Raw genomic sequence first — 23,696 nt, 5'->3', positions numbered from 1 at the left:
AGTCAAATGGTTATCACACCTTGTACTAATACAGTTTATCTCGAATAAAATGTTTTGAAGTGGTGTTTCGAAACATCAGTTTAATGTACTTTTTTGGAAACAACCATTTTAAAGCTGCTAGAAACTTTAAGTTCACAGTGTCCATTGTAACCTTAAAACACAATAATATAGAGGTTTGTGAAAGTTCTGAAAACCCTAACAACAGACGTCTTGGCATTTAAAGCAGAGTTAGTTGCGACCAGCTACCTTACAACTGAATATATATCATAGAACTTAGTGCATTATCTTGGCAGTAGACTAAAGCCCGTGACACAGCAGAGCTAACACAACTTTTCAGAAAGTAGATAAAGTTAATAATGACAAGATATGAAAGTCTGAAACATCCAGTTTGAAAAGAGCAATTCAATCCCTGGACTTCGCATAAACCTTTCTGCCTAGAGCCATATTTTAGACCTCATCTGCTACAGTTAAGCAATTGTATTTCATCTCGATCCAGAACACCCCAGATTATTTGAAGGAATTTTGCCAGTGTACCTTTTTAGAATACTTAAAAGTGTCTAAGTTCTTAAATGTGTCTAAGTTCTTAAATTTACTCTTTTGGGGGTGATGGAGGCAAGACTGTCATTCTACCTGGCTCCTACAAAGAATCTGAATACCTTCCTCCTCCCTCGCTCCCAAGCGAGCCAAAGTTCTGAACAGCAGAGATCAAGTCAAGTCTCGTAATGCTCACTTTGCTGTTTCCAGTAGCACTGGTGATGAATTTGGACAAACTTAAAAAGCCCACTATCAATTCCAAATTTACATTTGGAATGGCATTCTCAGAATCAAAAAAGCTAACGATTTTATTTAAATGCAAAAATCCTACAGACTGGATAGTCTGGGTCACCTCTACAGGCTTTCCTCAATGGGCAGTGGATTTCGCAAGTCACATATCAAGTTACAAAACTGTTTGTGGAGCTCAGGTTTCACAAGACAGCTGAGCTTATTTAATTGCTTGCTACCACCAAAAAAAGAGAAGTCTCACTCCTTGCTATGTACTCTGCTGCTTCCCCTTTGCCAGTGTCATATTTGTCAGACATTCTAGATGCTAAAAAAAAGAGAAAAATAGAGTTGGGGGAAAAGTTTTCTGCCGGGCTAGCAATCTAAACAGACTGAGCGGACAGATGAGTTTGGCAACTGGCTCAAGGGCTGTGGGACTACATGAGCAAAGTCCTCTTTTCACTCATATGGAGTCACCACATTTACTCAGCCCAATGATAAAACCTTATTCCAATATTCACAATGTAAGGTGAGTTGTCTTAAAACTTGTCCTAGTGGAAAAAGTAACCAATATGGCAGGACTCCCTTAGAAATAAGCTTTCCGGATATACACATCTTTCTTGATCTGTAGTTTTTAGCAGTACTCAGGATGACACTAGAATAAGAGGTAGATTTACAGATTGAAAAATAGCTACTGCAACCCTGCTTTCATCTCAGGCAGAAATTCACATAAGCAAAGTGGGGAAGAATAAAATGTCGACTTAGATGGGATTCTATAGTAAGAATACTCTTAGATTCTACATTTGGAGACAAAATTCAAATTATAATTGTCAACCTGAAGTATTTATGGATCTAATTCTATCAGTAGTAAAATCTTGTGCAAAATATAGATATTTCTGTATGTTAGAACCATCCAAAAAATAACTTACAGTGTAGGCCACTGACTGGCCAGTAGCTGAACTTCCAGAGGTAGTTAGTCTAGTATTCAATTCTTCTGCAAGATGAGTCTGTATATCACAATTACTCAGAGAGAGAGGTATTTGAAGGTTCTGATTGCTATACATTGTGGCCTCATCTTCAGTTATAATTTCCCAGCTCTTCAAAAAAGAAAATAAGGAAAACACATTTTTTAAAGTAGTTCCCAGTTACAAATAGTACGACATTCTTTTTAACTAGAGTAAGAAGTTACTTGTTTTTCCGAAACATTTAAAGCTTGTTTTTACCTCGGGGGAATCTCTGCTGTCTAGATTTTCTGTATCCTCTGATATCTGTCGCCGGTGAGTGAACACATGCTGGGCCTCCAATTGCACACTACCGATATCCGCAACAGCCACGCTGTCCCTGGTGGGGGAAAGTCAGCATACAGGAGCCCTATTTTATCTTTCAACCGTAAGCTAGACTAACAGCAAAAACATACAGAATAGTCACTTTTTGGCAGAAGAAAATCGTAAGCTATAAAAATTAATGTAAGCTGTTTAACAACATGAAGTGTCAATGAAAATAAAGAACCAAACAGGATAGTAGGTATTATTTTCATGCTAATTCACATGCTGAGGGACAGGGAGGCTTTCAACGTTAACTAGAATGAAATAGTTACACTAGTTAATATTTAAGACTTGAACATTTTCAGACTGAAAGACATACTGAGCAGTTGGTCTTTTCCACTGTGTTCTTCTGAATTCATGATTGACATAGTAGGTCCTGCCGAGGATGTCTTGCCTTTCTTCCCAGCCTGAAGGCAGCGGAGGCGATTCCTGCTGCTGCTGTTGTGGCTGGCTAGCAGCATCCGGTTGGTCCAATATAATCCACCCAGGCTAAGAGATATAAGATTAAATACTTTTGATTAATATTACCCAAGCTGAAAAAGTATCTCAATTTATTAAACCACTCCCTTTTTAAGGGGCAGTTCCACTACATCCTAAGCCAATGAGACTGGCTTAGGATAGGACAAGTAATATATTCAGAAATCATGTATTTTTTAAACTCAATTTCCTTGATCATATTAACATCAAAAGTTGTTTATTCTGGGTAAAAAAACAGCACTCACAGAACAGATAAAAAAAATTCATTTCATACATGCACACCAAATGCACTTAGTCAGAGGAGCATTCAGTTTTGTAACAGAAAGTTTATCACAGCACAGGTGGTAATGCTGATAAGAGTGGTTTAAAGTCCTGAAAAGAAATCCATTGATCTAAATTGGATTCCCTTACAAAAGATCACAAACGTGAAGTAGTTAAATCAAAATAACTGTATACATTGGAGAGAGTTGAAATTCTCAACCCAGTGAGATGCCAGGGTCTGGCTGGACGGGGGAAAGCAACATTAAACAACAGTAAAAACATTGGGCAATGGTATTAACATTAACTCTAAACCAAGGAAAGTTACACAGACCTATGGAAAATCAGAACAAAACCAAAAGCTTAATGCATGTTTTCTTTTTTATTTTTTAGATATACTGACAAAGCCATTCCTGTAGTTTAAAAAAAACTGCTCCAGAATTACAACTTTTTTATAAGATACAAGCACTCGCTTTTAACAAGTTTATTACTAAAACATTACTTACAGCTTAGTGAATCCTAACATTCATTTTTATTGTAACTACCCTTACCAGCTGAAGACTGACCATTTGCTACATTTTTCAATGATAAACAGATTTTTTTCCCACCTCCAATTCTTCAGCCTGTTCTGTGGTTTCTTCTTCAGACCCATTGCTTTTAGGTAAGTATGTCATTTTTAATCTAAGGTGGCCTTTAACTCTTGATTTATGGCTGCCAAAGAGAAAATAAAGTATTTTCACTTGTGAAATTGTTAACTGGAAGAAATACAGCTGAAAAAAGCACAGCTAGCGCATTATTCTTAAGTTTCTTAACACAAACTTGGCTTTTATAGTGTAAGTTAATGAAGTTCTATAATAGTATTGAGTTTTCAGACTTCTGAATACACCTTGATATTACATACCACAGCTGGAAACCTTTCCTTCCACCTCACTCTTCTGAAAACTTCCCTAATATCCAATACACAGCATAACAATAAAGAACAAGGATAATTAAATCTTAATTCACATAATAATTTGCCTGTTTGCAGACAATCTATCAAGCATTATTTCAAATTACCCGAATACTTTTCCTAAAACCAAGTTACAGCAAGCTTAAATACATCAGCATCTGCCTCTCTGTATTTAGCTTAATGAATTATTAGAAATCTGAAAACAGGGTTTCCCTATACTGATTTTATTCAATAATTTTACTTAGTGAAGAAATCTGCCAAATAATCCCTTCTGTTCAAACACTGGTATAAAAATGTAAGAGTCCTGTAAATATTACTAGTGAGTCAACTGGATACCTGCATATCACTGTATTAATATAAAGAAAAAACACCATACCTCTCCATGCTTTGCTTTTTTTTTTTTAATGCAGAAAAAAGGAATTAGATTTTTCTGATATTTGTAAACTAAACATTTCATGTTCGATTATTAACATGTTCATTCAGATTGTATTTTGGTTTCAGAAAAGCCCACGTCCCTTTGAAAGGGGAAGCAACCTATTACCTTACTTTCCAATACAGCTAAAGTAATTTCTTTCAGATTATTTACATTAAGAATTCTTACTCAGCATGAGTATTGGGAAAGCAGTAACTATTAAGATTCCTGTCTGATTAAATGCAAATACCAGCAAAACTGAAACACATGCATTAATGATAGTAAAATGTCTAAAACTTCCAATAAGATTTCAATGTAGAAAAGTGCCTGAATGTGTAGCAGTATCTCTTACTGGAAAGCATTGCCAAATTCATGTGGTAGCCACTACAAGAAGCCAGATCCTTAACTAACAAAACCACCTCAACTTAGAATCGTAGAATCACTAGGTTGGAAAAGACCTCCGAGATCATCGAGTCCAACCATTCCTGTCTGCCACTAAACCATATCCTTGAGCACTTCACCTCCCTGTCTTTTGAACTCCTTCAGGGATGGTGACTCCCCCCCTCCCTGGGCAGCCTCTGCCAGGGCCTGACAACCCTTTCTGTGAAACATTTTTTCCTGATATCCAGTCTGACCCTCCCCTGCTGCAGCTTGAGGCCATTCACCCTTGTCCTGTCCTCTGTCACTTGGGAGAAGAGCCCAGCTCCCTCCTCTCCACAACCTCCTTTCAGGCAGTTGTAGAGAGCAATAAGGTCTCCCCTCAGCGTCCTCTTAAACTTTATTTAGGTAGAGACAATAACGATCATTCTTGACTCATTTATAGGAATGGAAGCGTTAAATTCAGAAAAACAGGAGACCAAAATGAAACTTGGGTGTCACTAACTCTGTTAAAACCATATCTGCCAAAAATCAACCAGTGTAAAATACTTTAAAAATCCCTGAGAAAGATCTGAATGTTCCTAACATTCTGATGTTATTTCTAAATTGGAACCTATTATCTGAAAAATGTTGACATTCATTTTCTGTGTTTTATTTCTAATAAAAATTACTAAAAACCCACTCATATTTAGGTGAGGAATGCACATCTTAAACATGAATCATATAACACTGATATTAGATCTAAGTGTTACCTATAATTTAAAAATTCCTTCTTTTCTTCACACAGGCCTTCCTAAATGTTAAGAAATTTCTCAGTTGAAGTTGTGTTATGTTTATTATTATGGTCACTTGAAACCGCTTACACAAAACAGGCAAACAAGACAGACAGGAAGGCAGGAAACAACTTCAAGTTGAAAAGGTGTAAATGAGTTAAAGCATAACACTGGTCACTGATTTCAATCATTCAGATGAACATTATATCGTTAATTATATCACAGCCTACAGAAAAATGGGTTTATTCTGACCAAATAATCTCAAAATATTTAAACAAACAAATTTTGACTTTTTAGTAAACTACAAATATCTTACCCCATTGACACTCAAATTTCTCCGATGAAAACAGAAATGTAGGCAATATTTACATACATAAAAGTAATTACATAATAGCATTGTTTAGTTATGTCATGAAGTCAGAATTTCTATGTGGTATTTACTAACCTTCTTGGGTGAAGAACAAAATCCTTAAATGTATATGGTCTCTCCATACTTGGATTTTCTGTCTGGAATAAGACAATTTTTTTCAAGAAAAATCTGTATCAAACGCTTAAACTTAAAGAAAATTCTCAGAAATTTACAAGTAGTTTATTTAAAATCCATGTAACATGTTAAAATTTAAATTATAGGTTTGGGTACAGTAATAGCAATCGCAGCTTTAATCTGAGTATTAAGGCCAATTCCTCAGTTCAAGAAAAAAAAAATTACCTTTCAGTATATACATATATCACAGTTTCTAAAGCACCATTTAGCCTGAAATCAAGAAATAGATTCTCAGTTTGTATATTCAAAAGTTCTACCATAATTCTTTCTCCTCCCTCAGTGTTTTTCGAATATTTTTTACACAGAACAGATACAAAAAGCCATTTCTGGCTTTAGGACTTCGGGATAAAAAAAATAACCAGAGAAGAAACCATCCTGTGGACACCCCTGTTCTGACTGACAAAAGTGAAGCTGCTCAACTAAAAGAAGCACAGAGGTAAACAGACATTGTTTTATAAATATACATCCCAGGTACAGGTAGAGAAATACACAGGAAGAGTCACTAAGGAAAACAAACATATCTATTTTTCTGGTTAAAAAATAATCCAGCTGAAGTTCTGCAATTCTTACAAAAACATTTGATTTTTACAGTACTAGATGTTTAACTATATTTGTAAATCTCTTTGAGTCTTCTTTTTTCATTTTTCAGCTATCTGTAAATTCTCAGGAGTAACTCCAGACTCTCCTTAATTGATCCATTTTAATCATTTCAAGTACCATAAAATACCAGTTAAAAATTCCTGTATTTGTAGGCCTTTTAATCAAGGAAAATGGTGCATGATGCAATCTTTGAAGTGTGAGCTAATTCCATTAAGAGTATTTTCAAAAAACATCTAATGTTTGTCAACATTTCATTGGAAAGAAAAAAAAAAATCTAGAATTTAAGTGTCAGACAATAAACTATTAAGTTGGAGATTTCAAAACTTTAATTGGAACAGTTGGGCTTCATTATGAAAAAAAATCTAAGATTGAGCTATCTAAATTTTACTGAATGTGATGACTATTACACTGAAGCTCAGAAACACACTCTCTTGAATTTCAGACAGTTCAGCATAAACTCTTATTAATGCAATTTACAAATACAGCACTCAAGTAGTATTAAAACGTTCCTATCTTCACTGAATTAAAATGCAGATATTCAGTCCTGTAATGACGTGCATGTCATACTGGTGTTACCTGCAAGATCAGGTTCTATACTTATAAAACAAATTGGCTTACAACTAAGGTAAGTAATTCTTTGAAATGCAAATGGAATTAATCTTGCGTTTTGGCTTTGTGGGGTTTGTGAGTGTCTCATCCCGTGTGTCTCCCCCTGCCCGTACAGTATTTCCACCAACAGACACTAAGCCACTGTGTAAATAAATCACAGAGGAGAGAATAATATTATCTTCTTATGCTTAGCTTTATAATTATTTCCTGACTTTCCAAATACAAGAGGTGCCTTCGATTCAATGCTAGATTACACCAGGATTAATTAATTTTGATTTTGGAAAGAGCAACTTCCTATCTAGCAACTATCTTGCCTTGTAGATGATTTGCCCTTTTTACATGTCCCTGATTTCCAGCTCTTTTTAGTTGTGAACAGTCTGCACTTGCACAGTACCAAGCAAGAACAAAACTGCATGTAATAAAGAATTTAGAAAAGGATTTTATTTATCCAAGATATATTTACAAGACTTACTACCCCACATATAGGTGGGGTTTCTGTAAAGTACATTGGATTTAGATGGCAAGAACAAGAACCACACAGCAGGAAGACAGAAACAAAAGAGGAGCCAGGGAGAAGTCAGCGTTTGAGAAAGGTAAGAAAATAGCCATGAAAATACTTGAGTGAGGCTCTATAAATTTGTCCAGCTTATTTTTGGGAGGTGAAAACAGAGTCTCCTCCAGAGTGAAGTTATGGCCACCTTTTCCAAGCCAGCTGAGGGATGGACAATTACTGTGATCGTGCATCCCAGGTACTGTGGGAAACGGGACAATCTGTAACCACTCTGACTTAGTTCTTACCAGAATGGAAGAACAACTGCTTTGTTCTTCCACAGTTGTTACCTTGTCTTTAAAACAGTTGCTGATAAATCTGTTAGTATTCTCTAGTGGTTTGAGAGCTTAGAAGAAAATGGAAAGGCTCACATATTTCAATGGTTTTGGTGATTTTATTTAAAATGGACAATGTGCTTTGCAGAAGGAATACAAAAGCAAAAATTAGAAAAGCAACACTAGCTCTATTTCTCACTTACTCTCTTGATTATGGGAATAAAGAATATTAAAAGTAAACTTGTAGACTATAAAGAAAATATTTTAAGAAATATGACAATAATTACAATCTCTTCTCGCCTTTAAAATTGTTTCAAACCTTGCCATTTTATTCTTTAAAAAAGCAGATACCAATATCTAAACACAAGGTAACCTAACTTTTTTTGTAAATACCAGCACTAAAAAAAACACAAACAAATCCACAAAATAAAACCAAACAGAAACTCCACAGTGCAGAAGAACTTAATCACACATTATCAGTAAGGTTAACTTCCTTAGATGATAAATACAGTTGCATACAGAATAATTTTTTCCCTTTAACAGTCCTAAAACAAAACCAACCAAACAAAAAATACAAACCGGTAACTGATAAAGAGGAATATCCACTTGTCCAAGAAAATCATCTCGAGTCTGTGGAAAATAAAAACAAACAAAAAACACAGTTGCAAAGTGTTTTAAAAACATTGTTCCAGAGCCCTGATGGCATAGCAGTGCTTCCTAAGGCTTTGAAGGCACCCTAGAATTACAGACAATAAAGAGCTGAGGGTGGAGACTTAGAGTGGTTTTTAAATTACGTAGACTAACGCTAATCAAACAAGAGAGAGTTGTTCAGCATCACAGAGAGGTTTAGCATCATCTCCATGGAAACATCATCCTAAAGCACGAAAAGTAAAGACAGGTGTTCTTCGCAGTTTCAGCAAAGCAACTGTCTTCCTCGATGCTTAAGAAACTAAACATCTACTACAGGAACAAAGAATTAAAGACCTTCCTCCTTGGAGCACCAGACAATTTCTGTAAGCCTAGGCAGCTGTTTAAAAAAGGCATATATAAACACTTTTTTCATTTCAAAATAATACAGCTACTGAAGACAAAGCAAAAATAAAGTTTCATCTGTTATAAGTGCTTTGGAAGTTCCAGCAATTCCAGCAGTCCCAACCCTGGCATCTCCTATGCCCTCTGCCTGACATTCCTGATGACATCTGAAAATGTGCTAAAATTTGTTGTATCTATGAAAAAAATACCCTTTGCCCACACACACACTGCAGATTTCAGTTTTAACAATTAAATCTGCCCAACTACGACCAGAAGGCGACTACAGCAACTTCACAGGCCAATTCCCTCCAGCCTAAACTGCTGTATCAGGGGAGGAACTGACAATACATGGTATCACTATCACTGTACAGTTTACTTTTGATGCTCTTTCCCTGCCAAAGAAATCAATGTTTTAGTAATTCACATAGGTAATTTCAGGAGTTGCCAATAACCAACAGTCCAAGTACTTTACTTGACTTCTTACTGGATTAGTAGAGCGCATGCTGGGCTGTTTCAAGTTCATTTGTGATTTGAAAGCCTTTGCAAACCTCCACAAAAGCAGGAATATCTATGCTATGGGTCATTTAACTTGAAACCTCATCACTGCCTGTGTGCTAAAATCCAGAAGGTATGAATTTTTTTAAAGCTTTACATAACCCTATAGCATTTTAAAAAAATCCACACTATAACAAGACTACACTTTTTTGCATCAACTATGAGGAACTGTGAAAGTCTTCAACAGCGTAGCTTGTGCAGCCTCTGGATTTCTAGTCTTCTTGATTTTTCCACCTAACAAAAAGATTTGGTGCTATTCTTTTGAAAATCCGTTGGTGTACCAGAAGCTTTTATTCAAACTCATCACCCAAGGATTTTGACACCTGCCTTCCACAAAACTTTCCATTATGAGGCTCTGCATCTCACTGAAATCTACTCCCTTCACCCTCAGGGCAAAGCCATGCACTTCACCTTTCTTCTAACATGATTACATTTTTATTTTTCAATACCAATGTTTTACAGTATCAAAACTCCACTCCAATTTTAGCTATTTTTAATCCCACTGGCATTCTCCATTCAAGCAGCTCTGACTGGCGAGGCCTCTGACTTTAAGGGCTATAAGTATTTTCTGAAGAAGTTCTTTCTCCCTCAATTCTGGTACCATTTTTTTAATTTAGCTCTGTTGTCCTAAGCTTTAAATCATACAGATATACGCAGAACCAGTGCCACACATTTCTATAAGCCCTAGTTTTCACACCTCTAAAAAGCAACACTCAAAGGCAGAGCTTGTCATAGATTATAATAAGCTAGAAATGTAGAGCTACATAACTTTAAATTGAATTTGTAGTGTGTATGGCATATTCAGTTTGAAGGGGAGAGGGAGTAGAAAGAAAAACAGAACGCTCACCTTCTTAGTTTAAACTCATTTGAGGTAGTAAGCTACACAGGTTTCCTATCTGAAGAGCCTGAAGCTTCTCTGAGCTACTGAAGGAAAGCTTTCTGTATTATTGTAGACCACAAGCTTCTGGAAAAACAGAGCTATCATTTTTGCCTATGAGGTTCTTTTTAAAATGGCACAGCACATACTAAGCCTTTAAACATGTCGAAGGTATTTGTAAAGTTCCTGGCAATCCTCAAGTGGAACATGCCTTTCAAATAAATTACTGGAATGTGAGACAAAAGTCTGCTGTATTTTAGAAAACCTTAGAACATTGTGTTTGCTACCAGCATTATTTTAGTACGGGCTCCTGTTATTCACTTTATTATTCTGCTGTCTCTCCTGCTATTTTTAGCAGAGCTAGCCTCGATAACCAACCTTTAGCAGTACCTTCTCCTCCAGCCAGAGAGTAAAATCCTCCAGTGGAGATTTTCGTTGCCCTCCGAACAACTAATCCGTAGACTGGATGGCAGGAATGCTCCGTAGCAGTGTGCCTCACTATGACAAGCTGACTAACTGCCTTCACAGAAGTGCCAAAGCAGCTTTGAAACAGACTCTGCACACACTAATAATCAAATGCCAATGGAGTTGAAACCGTTTGGATCTCTGTTTCACGAGAGCAAGCATCCCAGTTTTTTCAAGGCAGACAAGTAGGTCAGTTGTTCTTGTCAACCTCTGATTTTTTAACAGCCACAGAACTCAAGATTTCTGCTTGCCGAACCGTAAGTGTAGAAACCACAATTAATGATACAGTGCACTAACAAAGAAGTCTTTTATTTTCCTGATTCATTGGTTTAGTCTATAGAAAGTTATTAAAAACATGTGAGGACAGACAGCTGCTGTATACAATACATTTTAAGAACTCTACAGCAATGCCAAAGTGAGTGCTCTAAGAGGAAAAGCACTGAAAGCAATCCAGCCCAAAACACATTTCCATCCATATATTTAATATGCCTTAACAGTTAAGATTTGGGATTTTTTTTCTGCAATTCCCAACAGAAACTGCGTAGAAGTAGCTTTTAAACAGACACGCTTATCTGACTTACACATTTAAGAGTAATACTGACAATATTACCCATAATTTATCAGTTTTGAGACAGTTAACTTGATTTAATGCCTTTAATTGCTGGATTCACCACAGTGCCTTCTGAAACAGCTCTTGTATAAGACCAGGCTGTTGAAATAACAGGTGTTTTCTCTACCAATTTTTGTGACTAATTTTTGGTGGTGTTAGCGCACAAATTAGACCCTAAGTATATTCCTAGGTTTTTTCTGACTACATAGATGGCCAGTTGTGCGTCTTTGCAGGGAAGTCTACAGCTGCATGGCAAAATGAGAAAGCACACAGCTTTTATTGGAGGGAATACAAAGTATCAATTCAAATTGAAAAAACAAACAGCGATCCAGACTATCGCTGCTTAAGAAAACAAGAGCTCAATAGATCCCTTATAAAACCAACATTCTTCTTGCTTAAACACCCAAATATCAACATTAGTTACAAGCTTGATGAGAATGAAAAAAAAACTTGCCTGAATTATACTAGCAACTTCCAACTATTTCTCTTTTCATGCTGCGCTGAGTATATTATTTGGTTCTCTGGAAAACTGCATTGGAAAAGTGAGCTTGTTTTCTTCTATAAAATACCGTCAGCATATGTTATTCATCATGGGAAAAAAGCAGTTTCAAAAAAGCAAAATTCAATTATTGCACACTCTAAAAGTAATGTTTTCTCTGTCTTGCAAAGCAATAAATACTTGGTTGCACAGAATTAAAGTCAGTCTTCTGTATTTTTAAGGGGGAGAGGAGGAGAGTGAGGGGGTTTTTTTAAGTAACTTGCAGGCATTGCTTTTTAGTTGGCATCTACGCTGAACTATCTATGATACCAAGATAAAGGAACCTATCAGCAATTTCAAAAGAGAGAAAATACGTACTGTTAACTCAATTGTTATTATGCAACATATGTTTCCGCAGGACCTTCAGCTCTGCTGGCTGCTCAACAGCAAGGTGTCAGCAGAACATGCCTCAGCAGTTTTACCATCTGTTTAACAGGCAGCATTTAGAAATGACACTCAAGTTATTTTCACCAATTCCAAAGATATTTTTGGAGAACCGCTTCTCTAAAAAGACCAGAGCAAAAGTGTCTGTTTCTCCATTTGTAGCTTATGCATTTTATACAGAACCAAAATCTTACAGATAACTTCCTTAGAAGTTCATATTTAGTTTACAGTAGTTTTATAGCAACACTTACATCTCTCTCCACTCAATGTCTACTACCTTGAGAACTTGCGTGTAGCAGTTCAGTAACAAAGCAATTCAAGATAGCTTTTATTTTGACTCATTTTGACACAGGTCACAGGAAGACAAGATGTCACCTAACACAACTAAAGCATACTTCAGCACAACGTAAACAGAGAACAAGTCAAAAGTTAGCAATCCACTTATTTTATTCATCAGGAATCTGAGTTGCTCTGGGTTTATGGACAGATGTGCCAAATAAGGTAACATATAAAACCCAGGAATATTACATTTTATGAAAAATCAAGGGCCAGTCCAGATCTGGCCTCCCATGTTAAACAAGCCAACACAAAACAAAGAATCCAGAAAACACTACCCAATACGTAATTAGGTACTATTTAAATGAGCCAACCCTGACATGAAGTCACTTCACTTCATAGTAGTATAAAAACATAAAACTTTTGCGTCTATTCATGGAAGATATTCTGCCAAATCTTAACAGTTCAAATAGTTTGGAAAAATACGTCTTGTAGTAACAATTCCAGGTGAACTTTTACCATTACAAATTAATGCTATATAGCTTAAAACACTCAAGAAATGTAAAACCCTATTATCAAATGTTAAACTGCACATTTAATTCACTCCCTGAAATGAGCAACAGATCGAAAAGATACGACAGATGTTAACCACATCAGTCAATTAATATATTCAGTCAAAAGACTCAATGCACAGTCAACTCCTTGCTATTCAGAGCAAGAGGGAACAAAGAGAATTTTTTAAAAAAACAAAAAAAGACAAATTATTTGCCTCCAAAAGGCAGAGGCAGTTGGAGCATCCCTGGCATTATAGTCCCACTCCTGGGAGTTGATCAGGTCCAGTACAGTGCTGCACAGACACACAAACTCAAGTTGAGCCTGGAAGATGCCTTTTCCAGCCCTAAATACCACCTTCAGCAGTCAGCTCAGGCTGTACAAGTAACTGACCCCGTCTAAGATTTCTGTGACTGTGGACCTACACAAGGGCTGGATGCTGGCTGAGTGGCCCCAGTCTACTCCAAAGTTAATCCAGCAGTTTTCAAAAGCATTCTTAAGTCTACTGTTCTCAGCTACTGTTGATCCAAATTCAACATCAACACTGACTCAGGAATTCGCTGCGCCTTTGCAGAGCCAGAGGCTGCTGCCAGCCATGCTGCAGTATTCCATGCTCTTCTGCACACCACAGCAGTCCTCAGGCACTGCTGGTCCAACCGGGAGCCTCAAGCCCCACCTATTGACCTTTCCCAGCTCCCAGCCTAAACCTACTGCTGCCAGTCCTAAATAGAGACAACCTGGCTTCAGCAGAACTCACTGACTTGTCTTAAGCCATGCTATGCTCAAGTTATATCTCCTATCCGTCCAAAACCAGTCTGCATCAACTGACTGTGGGTGCCTCAAACTACGACACAAAGCAACTATAACATAAATAATCCACCCACAACTTTTACAACAAAAGCAATATTACAATTTCTTTCAGATAAGCTCAATGTTTCTTACTAAAGTTACACTATATGTCTCACATGAGACCTGAGTTTATTTTATCGGCCTATAATTTGCCAGATGTTAACCACTCTGGGTTTAATCTCTACAAGCTAAATATTTGTCCCAAATCGAACTTACTAGAAACGATTACTACAACAACTGCCAAACGTATAAACTCCATTAAAAAATAAATAATGTTCATCATAAATTCTGAAAGCCTTTTCCTTCAAAAAGCCTTTGTGCTTTCATCATACTGAACACGACCTTCTCCCTTATGCTAGAGGAATCACAGATTGCCAGAGAGATCAGCCAGGTCTAAAAGAATCCAGTTCTACATTTCTTACCACATTCTTCTTACTGAGTAGCTGGAGTGTCCCATTTGCATTTTAATGTGTTCTAACTTCAATGACTTCAAGTTTCTATGTAATTTCCAACACGAATGTGCTGACGTCCTTCTTAAATTCTGTTTGCTTATGTTTGAGTTGATACAGATGAAGCCCAAGGTCTCAACCAACAACTACATCTGTCTTTAGACTTGGCAGCTTACCCTAAACTGCCACAACAGAAAAAAAAAAGTGATGTACTCTTAAAACAGAGATGATTATAGATCCATAAACTAACACTGAGATGAGCTACAAGCATTTTGCTGGCTATGTGCCCAAATCTGCACGTTCTGTCCATCACAGGGAATGAGGAAGAAAGTTCACTTGAAACAGAGACACGTAACAGAAGGGTAGCTCCCTTCAGACCACAGTGAAAATCGGTCAGAAGCAAACGACTCGCCTGAAAAGGCCAGTCAGTTTTGCTTGCATGCTCAATATGTGCACTTCATCCACTTCTGGAAGATGAGAAAACACACACTGGAACGCAGAACTATATTCTCAGCCCAGGATGAGGGAAGAACTTGAAAGACATTTCCTCCTATCTGATTGTAGGTGGCTGCAAGGGGTGGGCAGGCACCAAAGAGCCCAGCAGTCAGATGAACCTATCTGCCAAGTGCAGATGCTTAAGGAAATAATAAAAGCAGCCGGTAAGAATTATACTTGCCCCAATATATGGACTTTTTGATCCTCACGTTAAAATATATATTGAGAATGTAATACCCTTTGATGGATCTTTCTTCAACTTTCCTAACTTCTTCTTGAAATCCATTTCTGCTTTTGGTATGCACAACATCTTGCAACAGTAAGCTCACCAACATGTAAGAGAACTTATTTGTTTTATAAGAGCGGATTCTCTGTTTAAATTCACCTCCCTTGAACTATAGTTTTACAAAAACTCTTTATACCAATATTTTTTTTTCCCAAAGCTGAAAAGTCCTTGGTCTACTCAGTGTCTCCTCACATAAACCCTACCCCAATCTTGTGATCCTTCTTGGTATTTGTCTAGTTATATTTCACATGCTTCCTGAAAAAGGATGACCAGAAATATGCATGCCATGCACATGTGGGGATTCGTATAACTCCATAATGGTGTTTTTAATTTTGTTAGTTTATTCCTTTCCTAATAAACCCTAACTTTCTATTTGCCTTTCAACTGCTAACAAGATCTGAGCTGACATTTTCAGCAAGTCAGTCACCGTAACACAAACTCTTTTCTGACCAGTATGGGAGACCATTCCCACACATGCTGTCTTTTCTGTCTCTGCAGTACTTGGCATTTACCAACACCGATTTTCAAATTGTCCGTTCTACTGTCTAGTGACTCATTACCATGAGAGTTTCTGCAACTTCAAAGGTGACAACTTAATTCTCACTTTTGTATCTTATCTTTTAATTAGTTGTCATTGATGAGGAAGCTTTTTTCTGCACTCACGTCTTGAGAGTATTTTTCAGAACTTCTAAGCGTACTTGTCAAATATTTGTCACCCTGCTCACTGTCCTGCACTAACCAGCTCACCCATCTTTGAATGTCACTGCTTAGTTTGATCCATAAGACAAAACTTCCTTTTACGAAAGCAGTCCTCAGTCTCCCTCTTTGTAAACACAAAACTTGTCATACGCCTACTAATTCTACCCCACACACTCTTTCTTCTAGACCAGCCTGTTGCAGTAGCCTGCAGTTTCACTTTTGCTCATTTTAAAATATCAGTGTACTACTTACCATCATCTTTCAGGAAAGGAATCTCATAGATTAAGCAATTAATCATTATACTTGGTATTTCAACAATTTTATAGCTGAGCTTCTTGACAGTTCCCCGGAGAATGCCTGCAGGTACCAGTATTTTTGTTACTGGCTTCTGCCTTACGTGATAATGCTCACAAAGACTTTGATTTCTACACTACCATAACATTTTTCAACAAAAGTTTTTGTTTAACCCAAAGTGTTGATCTAATTTCTCACAGAAAGCAAAAAGGATGTAGCATTAAAAAAAAATACTATAGCAATGATCATGTTATACTATCTGAAAGTCTACAAGTTATTTGGATAGTCAGGAGTAAAGGGAAGAATGTCTCTATCTTGCCTCAGGAACAAGTTTTACTTTAATACATTTTTAAATGTATACTAAGCCTTAAGAGACAGAATAACTGTAGCTTGCGGCTGTATTAAACAAGCCACACCATCAATGCTTCCCACTCTCTCACGGTAGATTAAAACGGCATGAATCAACCCAAAGGCTGAATAATTACATACTTATATATGCTGTTTCAGGAGCTCTGCTCTGCATAGTTTTACTGTTTTTTCTCTCTATGTTGGCATAAGAAACCTGCCCAAACTCCATTCAGCTGCAGTCCATAAACAAAATGAGGTTAATCATAATTTGTACAGAGCACAAACAAATAAAACTCTCCCTTAATATTTACATGTAGTGTTTGCCAGTGACTACAAAGTGCTGGAGCTTTGATTTACAGCGTTATTCAAGCATTCTGCTACAGCCCAGACGCTACTCCTTACATCAGGATCGTATTCTGAAAGTTACACACAGTTCACTGTTGCCAAATACAACCTGCTAAAACTGATAAAAATTTTAAGGATGGAGCTGATACCAAATAATATTAATTGATTGCTTCCTTTGCCAATGCTTCTGCATAGCATCTGTTCACTGCTAGTCTGGGCTGTAAGGTTTATCACATCCTTTGTGTGTAAATCTTTTTTTTTTACCCCTGAAGAAGATTGCTAATCTAAAACTAAAGGCATGAGTAAAGGCGAAGAAGATGCTGTAACAAAACTCTGCATTTAAGCAAGACAGAAAAATCAAAGAAATCATCAAAGCACTACAGGTCATTGCTATATAAAGTATGAAAGTAGGAGGTCACCTACAAGTGATTATAAGTTGTTATTCTGAAGAATAGTTACCACTGTCTTCCCTTTAGTGATTTGATATATATGTCAACTTCTAAAATGTGAGACGGCGTGAATAGTATTATGCGATTTAAGTCTAGCGTAATGTCACCATGATTCCTCAAACACATCGCCTTCCTTTCCCCCTGGATTCTTCCTGATTGAATTGATATACCACAACACAGCAACGTGCCACAGACTGTCCTCTAATACAATTCTTCAAGATAGTCAATACTGAACAATATGAAAATTATTAGGCGGTAAGATTATCATAGCACAACAGCATAAAGATATATCCCAATTTGTGCTTTGCCTTGTGCCTGTCTCTATAACCTTCTGTTTCACCTGCCCCCTTTCCCACCTCACTTCCTTGCATAGATTGGGAACACCGATACCCAGACAGCCTCTGCTTCATATGCAAAGATGAGGATGGCTGGATATAAGCCACAGTGGTCTTCCCCTTCTACATTATCTCCTGTAAGGAGTTTTGCTTAGACAAAAGCTCTATATTTAGAGGATGCAAGAGAGAAGACAAACTCAGACTTTTCAGTGCTAATTCGTGGTGCAGCATTTAATCAAGGGAATCAAGATCTTCCAGGCACAGGTTTTGGTCCCCTCCCTCAGCACATCCAGACCATCTAGGAAGTAAGTTAGTAGAGAGACATCCTCCCACACAGCCCCCACAAATTACTGTTTGTCCAAAATTTAAATTTAGTACTGAAAGATTAAAATAGCACCTCCTTTTACACATACAAAAGGCAGAGTTCCAGAACCTGGTGAAAAAAGCTCGAGAGTTCCAACTAAAAGTTATCTTCACATAAACCTGGCAATAGAAAAGTGATTTGGTTATTCTACCATCTCTGAAGGGTTTTTTTGCTTCAAAATGTGTATTTCATTGATTAGAGCCAAAATTTAAGTAAAATCACTTGCAAACAAAAGGACACCTCTAAGAGGATTTCCTTGATTGTATAAGAAATTATTTTAAAGGTATCCAGCTGCTGAAACAGATTTGTAAGTACACTTACAATATTCACATTATCTACTCAGCACTGATACTGATGGAGGAGGAATGGCTAATGTCAACAGGGATGTCAGCATAATATTATACTTGTAGAAGAGATTAAAAAAGCTATGTTAAAGTTTGTTCATGGCCTACAAGAAGTGGAACCGTAGTTACTGTTTCTTCCTTCCTCTGTACCTCTTACAGTTTACATACATGAATGACATATAAACTGTTCCCTTACTCACGCCTACCTTCCCAGTTCACACATGTGATGTGCAAGTGCTTTCGCTGTAGATTTACTTCCACCCTAAGCAAGAGATAGATGCACTGAAAAAACACTAAAAACAGAAATACAAAGTCAAGGATGACCTTCAGTGCTGCAACCATGGACCACGTCTTCCTTCTGCTTTGCATAAGTGAAATTCCACTACCTACCGCAGAACCTATTCAACGTTTCCAGTAAAGACCAGCAGTGCTACGTGGACCGTCACCATTCCACACTTTTCAACTTCATTAAAATAATCCAAGGCCAATTGTTAGAGAAATGGTGTTTGGGGATATTTTTTTTTTGTTGTTTGGTTGGTTGTTTTGGTTTTTGTTGTCCTTTTTTTTTTTTTTTTTTTTTAAGTCGGCCTTTAACAAGCTGTTGATTATAGAAAGCAGGAAATCTGATACGAGGTGGCTGAAGGCTGGTAGCTAGGCATGTAAGAAAAGAATGCAATAGACCTTTTGCTGCTTCAGACCCTGGAGTCTCTGACTGAAGCACTGATTTGATTTCATGACTGCTCTGTACAGATAGCTGACATTACTAAATGCTACTCCAGTATCAACTTGTTAAATTAGAACCCAGACTCAGCATATCAATATACTAGGCCAGACTAACTGGAGTCAAGAGAAATATTTTGGGAGTTGTTTATTTTTAAATTGAGTCACAATACACCATGATAATTAATTGGACTATATAATTAAATGATAGCCATAGAATCTATTCTATTTGTCACAGACTGTAATAGCAAATACAATAAGCATTTATGTATTTTATTCCAGCTAATTGCTGAACTGCTATAAAGTCAGCTATGATTTTTGCTTGGTTCAGTGGGTAAAGCTTTCATATTTTTTCAGTACCTGTTTTATAGGATATTCCAGAAAAACTTATTTTGCATAAAGACTAAAAGAGCCATTTCAGGACTGAAATGCTCCTGTATCTGTTGTTACTTAAAGGAATCTGCAAACAAGTATACTACTATAAAACCTCTAGTATCCATTTTTCTGATGTCAGGGATCTTTTAAGTTTCTATGTAGGCATGGCACAAATCTAAATATTTGAAAATACATTAAAAATACAAGCTAACTACACAAACCTGGGGTTCAATTTTTTTTTCACATTACTTTTTATTTTTAAACTTGTCTGTCTCATCTTCTAGTCAGAAGATGAAAACTTAAAAATTCAGGAAGCTTAAAGCATGCTGTCACATCCACACTGTAAAAATGCTCAACTAACTGATAAGCATGCTAACAAGTACCTTAAAAGGTTAAGCCTCCTTAGATTTTATAGCATTCCACTGTAAATAGTGCTCCCAAGAACTGAAACAAACTATTGTCAGCCCACTGTCCTACAAGGCTTTCTGCAAACGTTTGCTAACAATCTAATCCTGAACTTGGATTCTATCTAAATATTGAAATTCATTCGGTATTAAAATATAAAATACCTTGCGTATCATTAAACATACCATTAAACACAGAGCCTTCAGTGCAAGTTGACGAGAAACATAATTCAAGTGCATGACTCAACATGTTTTCCTCTCTACACTATACCTCTTAAAAATAACTAGATCCAGACTCCTTAACAAAATGTCATAATGCGTTTGTGCTTATTGAGGAATTTGCCATCAACTTTCTAGTTTGCTTTTGGGATAAGGAATCACTGAGCAATATGCATAGTGACGACCTGTGCTGCACTGTGGGTTTTATAATAATAGATCACAGTTTTACAAGAAGGGAAGTGCATTTTTCTTCAAACTGTTCTTAACCAAGAAGCAGCACAGAACTCCAAAGAAGTCGGAAAGTATAGAATCATCGAGTACCATGTTAAAGGCAATAGAGACTGAAAATTACCAGCTAATACCTCCAAGGTAACTATATCACTAGTTTAGAAAGGACTGTCATAACTATAGATATTTGGCATAAAGCCTTTTGCTTAAATAAGCATGTTAGTCAAAAGGTAGATGGCTCAATTCATAGAGAATGAGACCTTAAAAAAATTCTGGTAAACATTTACCATTGCACTTTTATCAGCATTCACAATCTGAACTATTATATAATATTCGGATCACTCCAGTGTTCACAATGTCATTTCAACAAGTCTTAAAATCCACACATTGCGTGGCTTATGCCTTACTAACAATAAACTGCCTTAAGAGTTAATAAGAGCAAACACACTTCTCCAGTTCAGTTGGATGTGAGTTTCATTACCAAAAAAATATATTTAATATGAGTCTTCTAGACCCAAGTACTATAATTTGAACAGCAACGTTGTTGGGAGAGGTATTAAGTTACAGCGCGCTGCTCAGGCGAAGTAGTGGTTGGAAGGGAAAAAAAAAATATGAGAGGAAACTCTGAAAATTCCTGTGGTTCAGGGTGTATACAGACACAAAATGGTATTTACAGTTTCTCTGCTCAAATATGACTTATCTTTAATTCTACATACAGCAATCTGTTCCGTAAAATAAAGCCTATACAGAATAAACCTAAAAGACTCCACAGTAATTCACTATTTTTACTCATTTATATGCAAACAATTTTAGTAATAACTTTACTTCTCAGTAAATTAATAGCAATATATTTAAAACCAGAAATCTTCATATGGAGTTTAAGTAATATCTAGATGACAAGACAAGAAAATCCCTTGGAGTTCATGTAAACAGGAATTTTTGTTTATAATAGATAAAGTATAGGTATTTCACTGTAAGACCTATTCACCTACGCTACTCTAAGTAGCATAATTTAAGAAACAAATCTAAAAAAACAGATGTTACAGACAATATAAAAATTAACTTCCTAATGGTGACAGTTTGATACCATTAGAAAATCCTGAAATCCTTGCATTTGTCTTGATTGTAAACTTCATTATTTTCCAGTTAAATTTCAGCTGGAAAATCCTGTCAATTGTTTCTACAAAGCCAGAACACTCACCTTCTGGGGCCTCCACAAAGAAGTACCAGACATTTCCCTTTTAGAGGTTCCGTATCTTTTCTTAACACCCGTTGGTTTTCCTTCATTCCCAGGTTTGAACTGTATGTGCAACTGAGACGTCCTTGCACTCTGACACTTGTATTTAAGGCTGGATAAACAGCAAGAAACTTTTTGGTGTGATCCTTCCAATGAAACACTTCTTTGCAAAACATGCTGGGTTTTGCTCAGCTGTTCATTTGGTCTTTCTGGTTCATTTATATTAATCTGATATGCTGAATCTATTTTTGAGGGTAAACACACAGATGTGCTACGTGCCAGTTTTAAATGAGGGTATTTTGCACTGGACATCAGATTTAACTCTGGACTGCAACAGCCATTAACCATTTCACTGCTCGATGCACATGCTCTTTGAGTGAGATGAACTGAAATACATGAGAAGCCATCAGATACCTCTTCACAAGCTGCCCGCTCAGAACTATTCAAAATGAGACTTTTGTCCCGTGATGATGTATTCAAGTTAAGCGGTCGAATGTCTCTGACTTCACCAGAAGAGCAAGCTGTCTTGGACAGTCGAAGTCCACTGACTGCTGTCGAAAGAAATCCCTTGGAAACAGTTTTATCTTCTTTTTCTGACAGCTCACTAGGAGAAATAATGAGTTTATGGGATGTTTGATAGGCACCCCTATGTGGTAGTTGACCTGAGCTTACCGGAGAAGCTGGAGGAGTACTGGAACGACTCCTAGGGAAAATAACCAGTGATGAACAACGTCGCAGTGGAATTTTAGTTTTCTTCCTCACTGACAAAGCATCTTGGTCAAAAGTAGCATTACTTCTACACAGAGCTTCCTGAGATGAGTTATTCCTGTAGGGATTACACCTGTTTGCAGTGCTTCTATATGAAGAATCCCCATGAACGACACAACTACAGAAAGGACCATCACCTGTCAAAAGAGCACTACTACCGTTGTCACTGATGACACTGTTACAATACGAACCTCCATCGCTTGTGGTACTTGCACATGATCCATAGTCACTGCCAGCGCTGCTGAACGATCCGCTGTCACTGGCCGCAATGCTGCTAAGGCTGCCATTGCACAGAGCAGTATTGCTCAGAAAGCTATCATTAGATTGATGATCAACCACAATTCTAGGGCCACAATTTCCTTCGTTACTGATACCAATGAATGAAGTCTCTTCGCCAGTAGCTTCAGCATCATCAGATCGAAAACATCCACTAGATTTTCTAGACTGGAGGGAAATGTGCAGCGAGGTGCTCCTTTTTACTTGCAATGAAGAAAGAGTTGCATTTTCCGCCGGATTGATTACTTGTTGCATTACAGGTGCACAAGCAACTTGTCTAGGAGTCAGTTTCGTTTGTGTAACATTAGGTGCAGAATTCTGCAATTTTTTGATGTACATAGGATTGTTACAATCCAAAACATCTTCAGAGGTTTCCGATAACGGATCTGTGTTGCTTCGTTGGGTAGCAAAATGCAATCTTAACCGTCGTGCCATTTGTTCTTATTTCCACGCATGTTAGCAAATGCAAACCACAAAGATCCTTCAGCAGAAAGGCTACAGGCAGCTGCCCAGAACCTAGAGCTAGTACATCACAACAGTAAAAGCCAAAAAAAGTTGCAGTCTTTGTCCTAATTTCTACAAGATACTTCTGTTAAAAACTGTACCTCTTGAAATAAGCCAGCCATTCGTTGAACTGCAGTTTCTGGACCGTCTTTGATTGCTTGCAGTCAGAAAGCCTTCATTTACAAAGCCCTTAACGCTCCAATGCCCTCAGCTGTAACACACTGACAAACACTACTGACCTTGTTTCAATTATACCTTCTGTAATTTGCATAAATGAATACAATAATAAACTTCCCGAACTTCCAAATTTAAAAGAGCAACTCCTGCTGCAGCTGCACTAGCTGAGTCAATGTGTCCGTACTTTCCTCAGCAGCGTATGACTACTAATATTTTTACCCATAGGTTTAGAATTACAGGAAGTTGGTAGGAATGAAGTCCCATATAATTGAGTATCAAGTCTAGGATTGAATTTCCAAATAGTAACCATGCTAGCAAACTGCTGAGGTCTGA

The 23,696-nt window shown here is 37.1% G+C and overlaps 1 protein-coding gene across 3 annotated transcripts in view; it reads right to left on the bottom strand.

Moving 5' to 3' along the window:
• The window catches only part of NEDD4 (NEDD4 E3 ubiquitin protein ligase), a 60,526-nt gene that overhangs the window by 16,665 nt on the left and 20,165 nt on the right, over positions 1 to 23,696 (bottom strand). The window contains exons 1-7 of one of the 3 annotated variants that reach the window (XR_008451829.1): positions 21,603 to 23,503; positions 8,489 to 8,539; positions 5,777 to 5,838; positions 3,428 to 3,530; positions 2,404 to 2,573; positions 1,983 to 2,100; positions 1,689 to 1,856 (exon numbers count right to left, since the gene is read on the bottom strand). Coding sequence is in view for 2 of the 3 variants with exons in the window: in XM_054077441.1 (XP_053933416.1) it covers positions 1,689 to 1,856; positions 1,983 to 2,100; positions 2,404 to 2,573; positions 3,428 to 3,530; positions 5,777 to 5,838; positions 8,489 to 8,539; positions 21,603 to 23,117 (2,187 nt within the window). In the remaining variant the exon portion in view is untranslated. Of the gene's footprint in view, positions 1 to 1,688; positions 1,857 to 1,982; positions 2,101 to 2,403; positions 2,574 to 3,427; positions 3,531 to 5,776; positions 5,839 to 8,488; positions 8,540 to 21,602; positions 23,504 to 23,696 lie in introns of those variants that run through there. The other 2 variants (XM_054077441.1, XM_054077442.1) reach the window with 2 other exon arrangements.

The sequence above is a fragment of the Cuculus canorus genome, chromosome 12 (assembly GCF_017976375.1).
Source record: "Cuculus canorus isolate bCucCan1 chromosome 12, bCucCan1.pri, whole genome shotgun sequence".
In the NCBI taxonomy this organism is placed as follows: domain Eukaryota; kingdom Metazoa; phylum Chordata; class Aves; order Cuculiformes; family Cuculidae; genus Cuculus; species Cuculus canorus.
The sequence above is the reverse complement of the archived record's forward strand: the minus strand, read 5'-3'. Positions and strand labels throughout refer to the sequence as shown.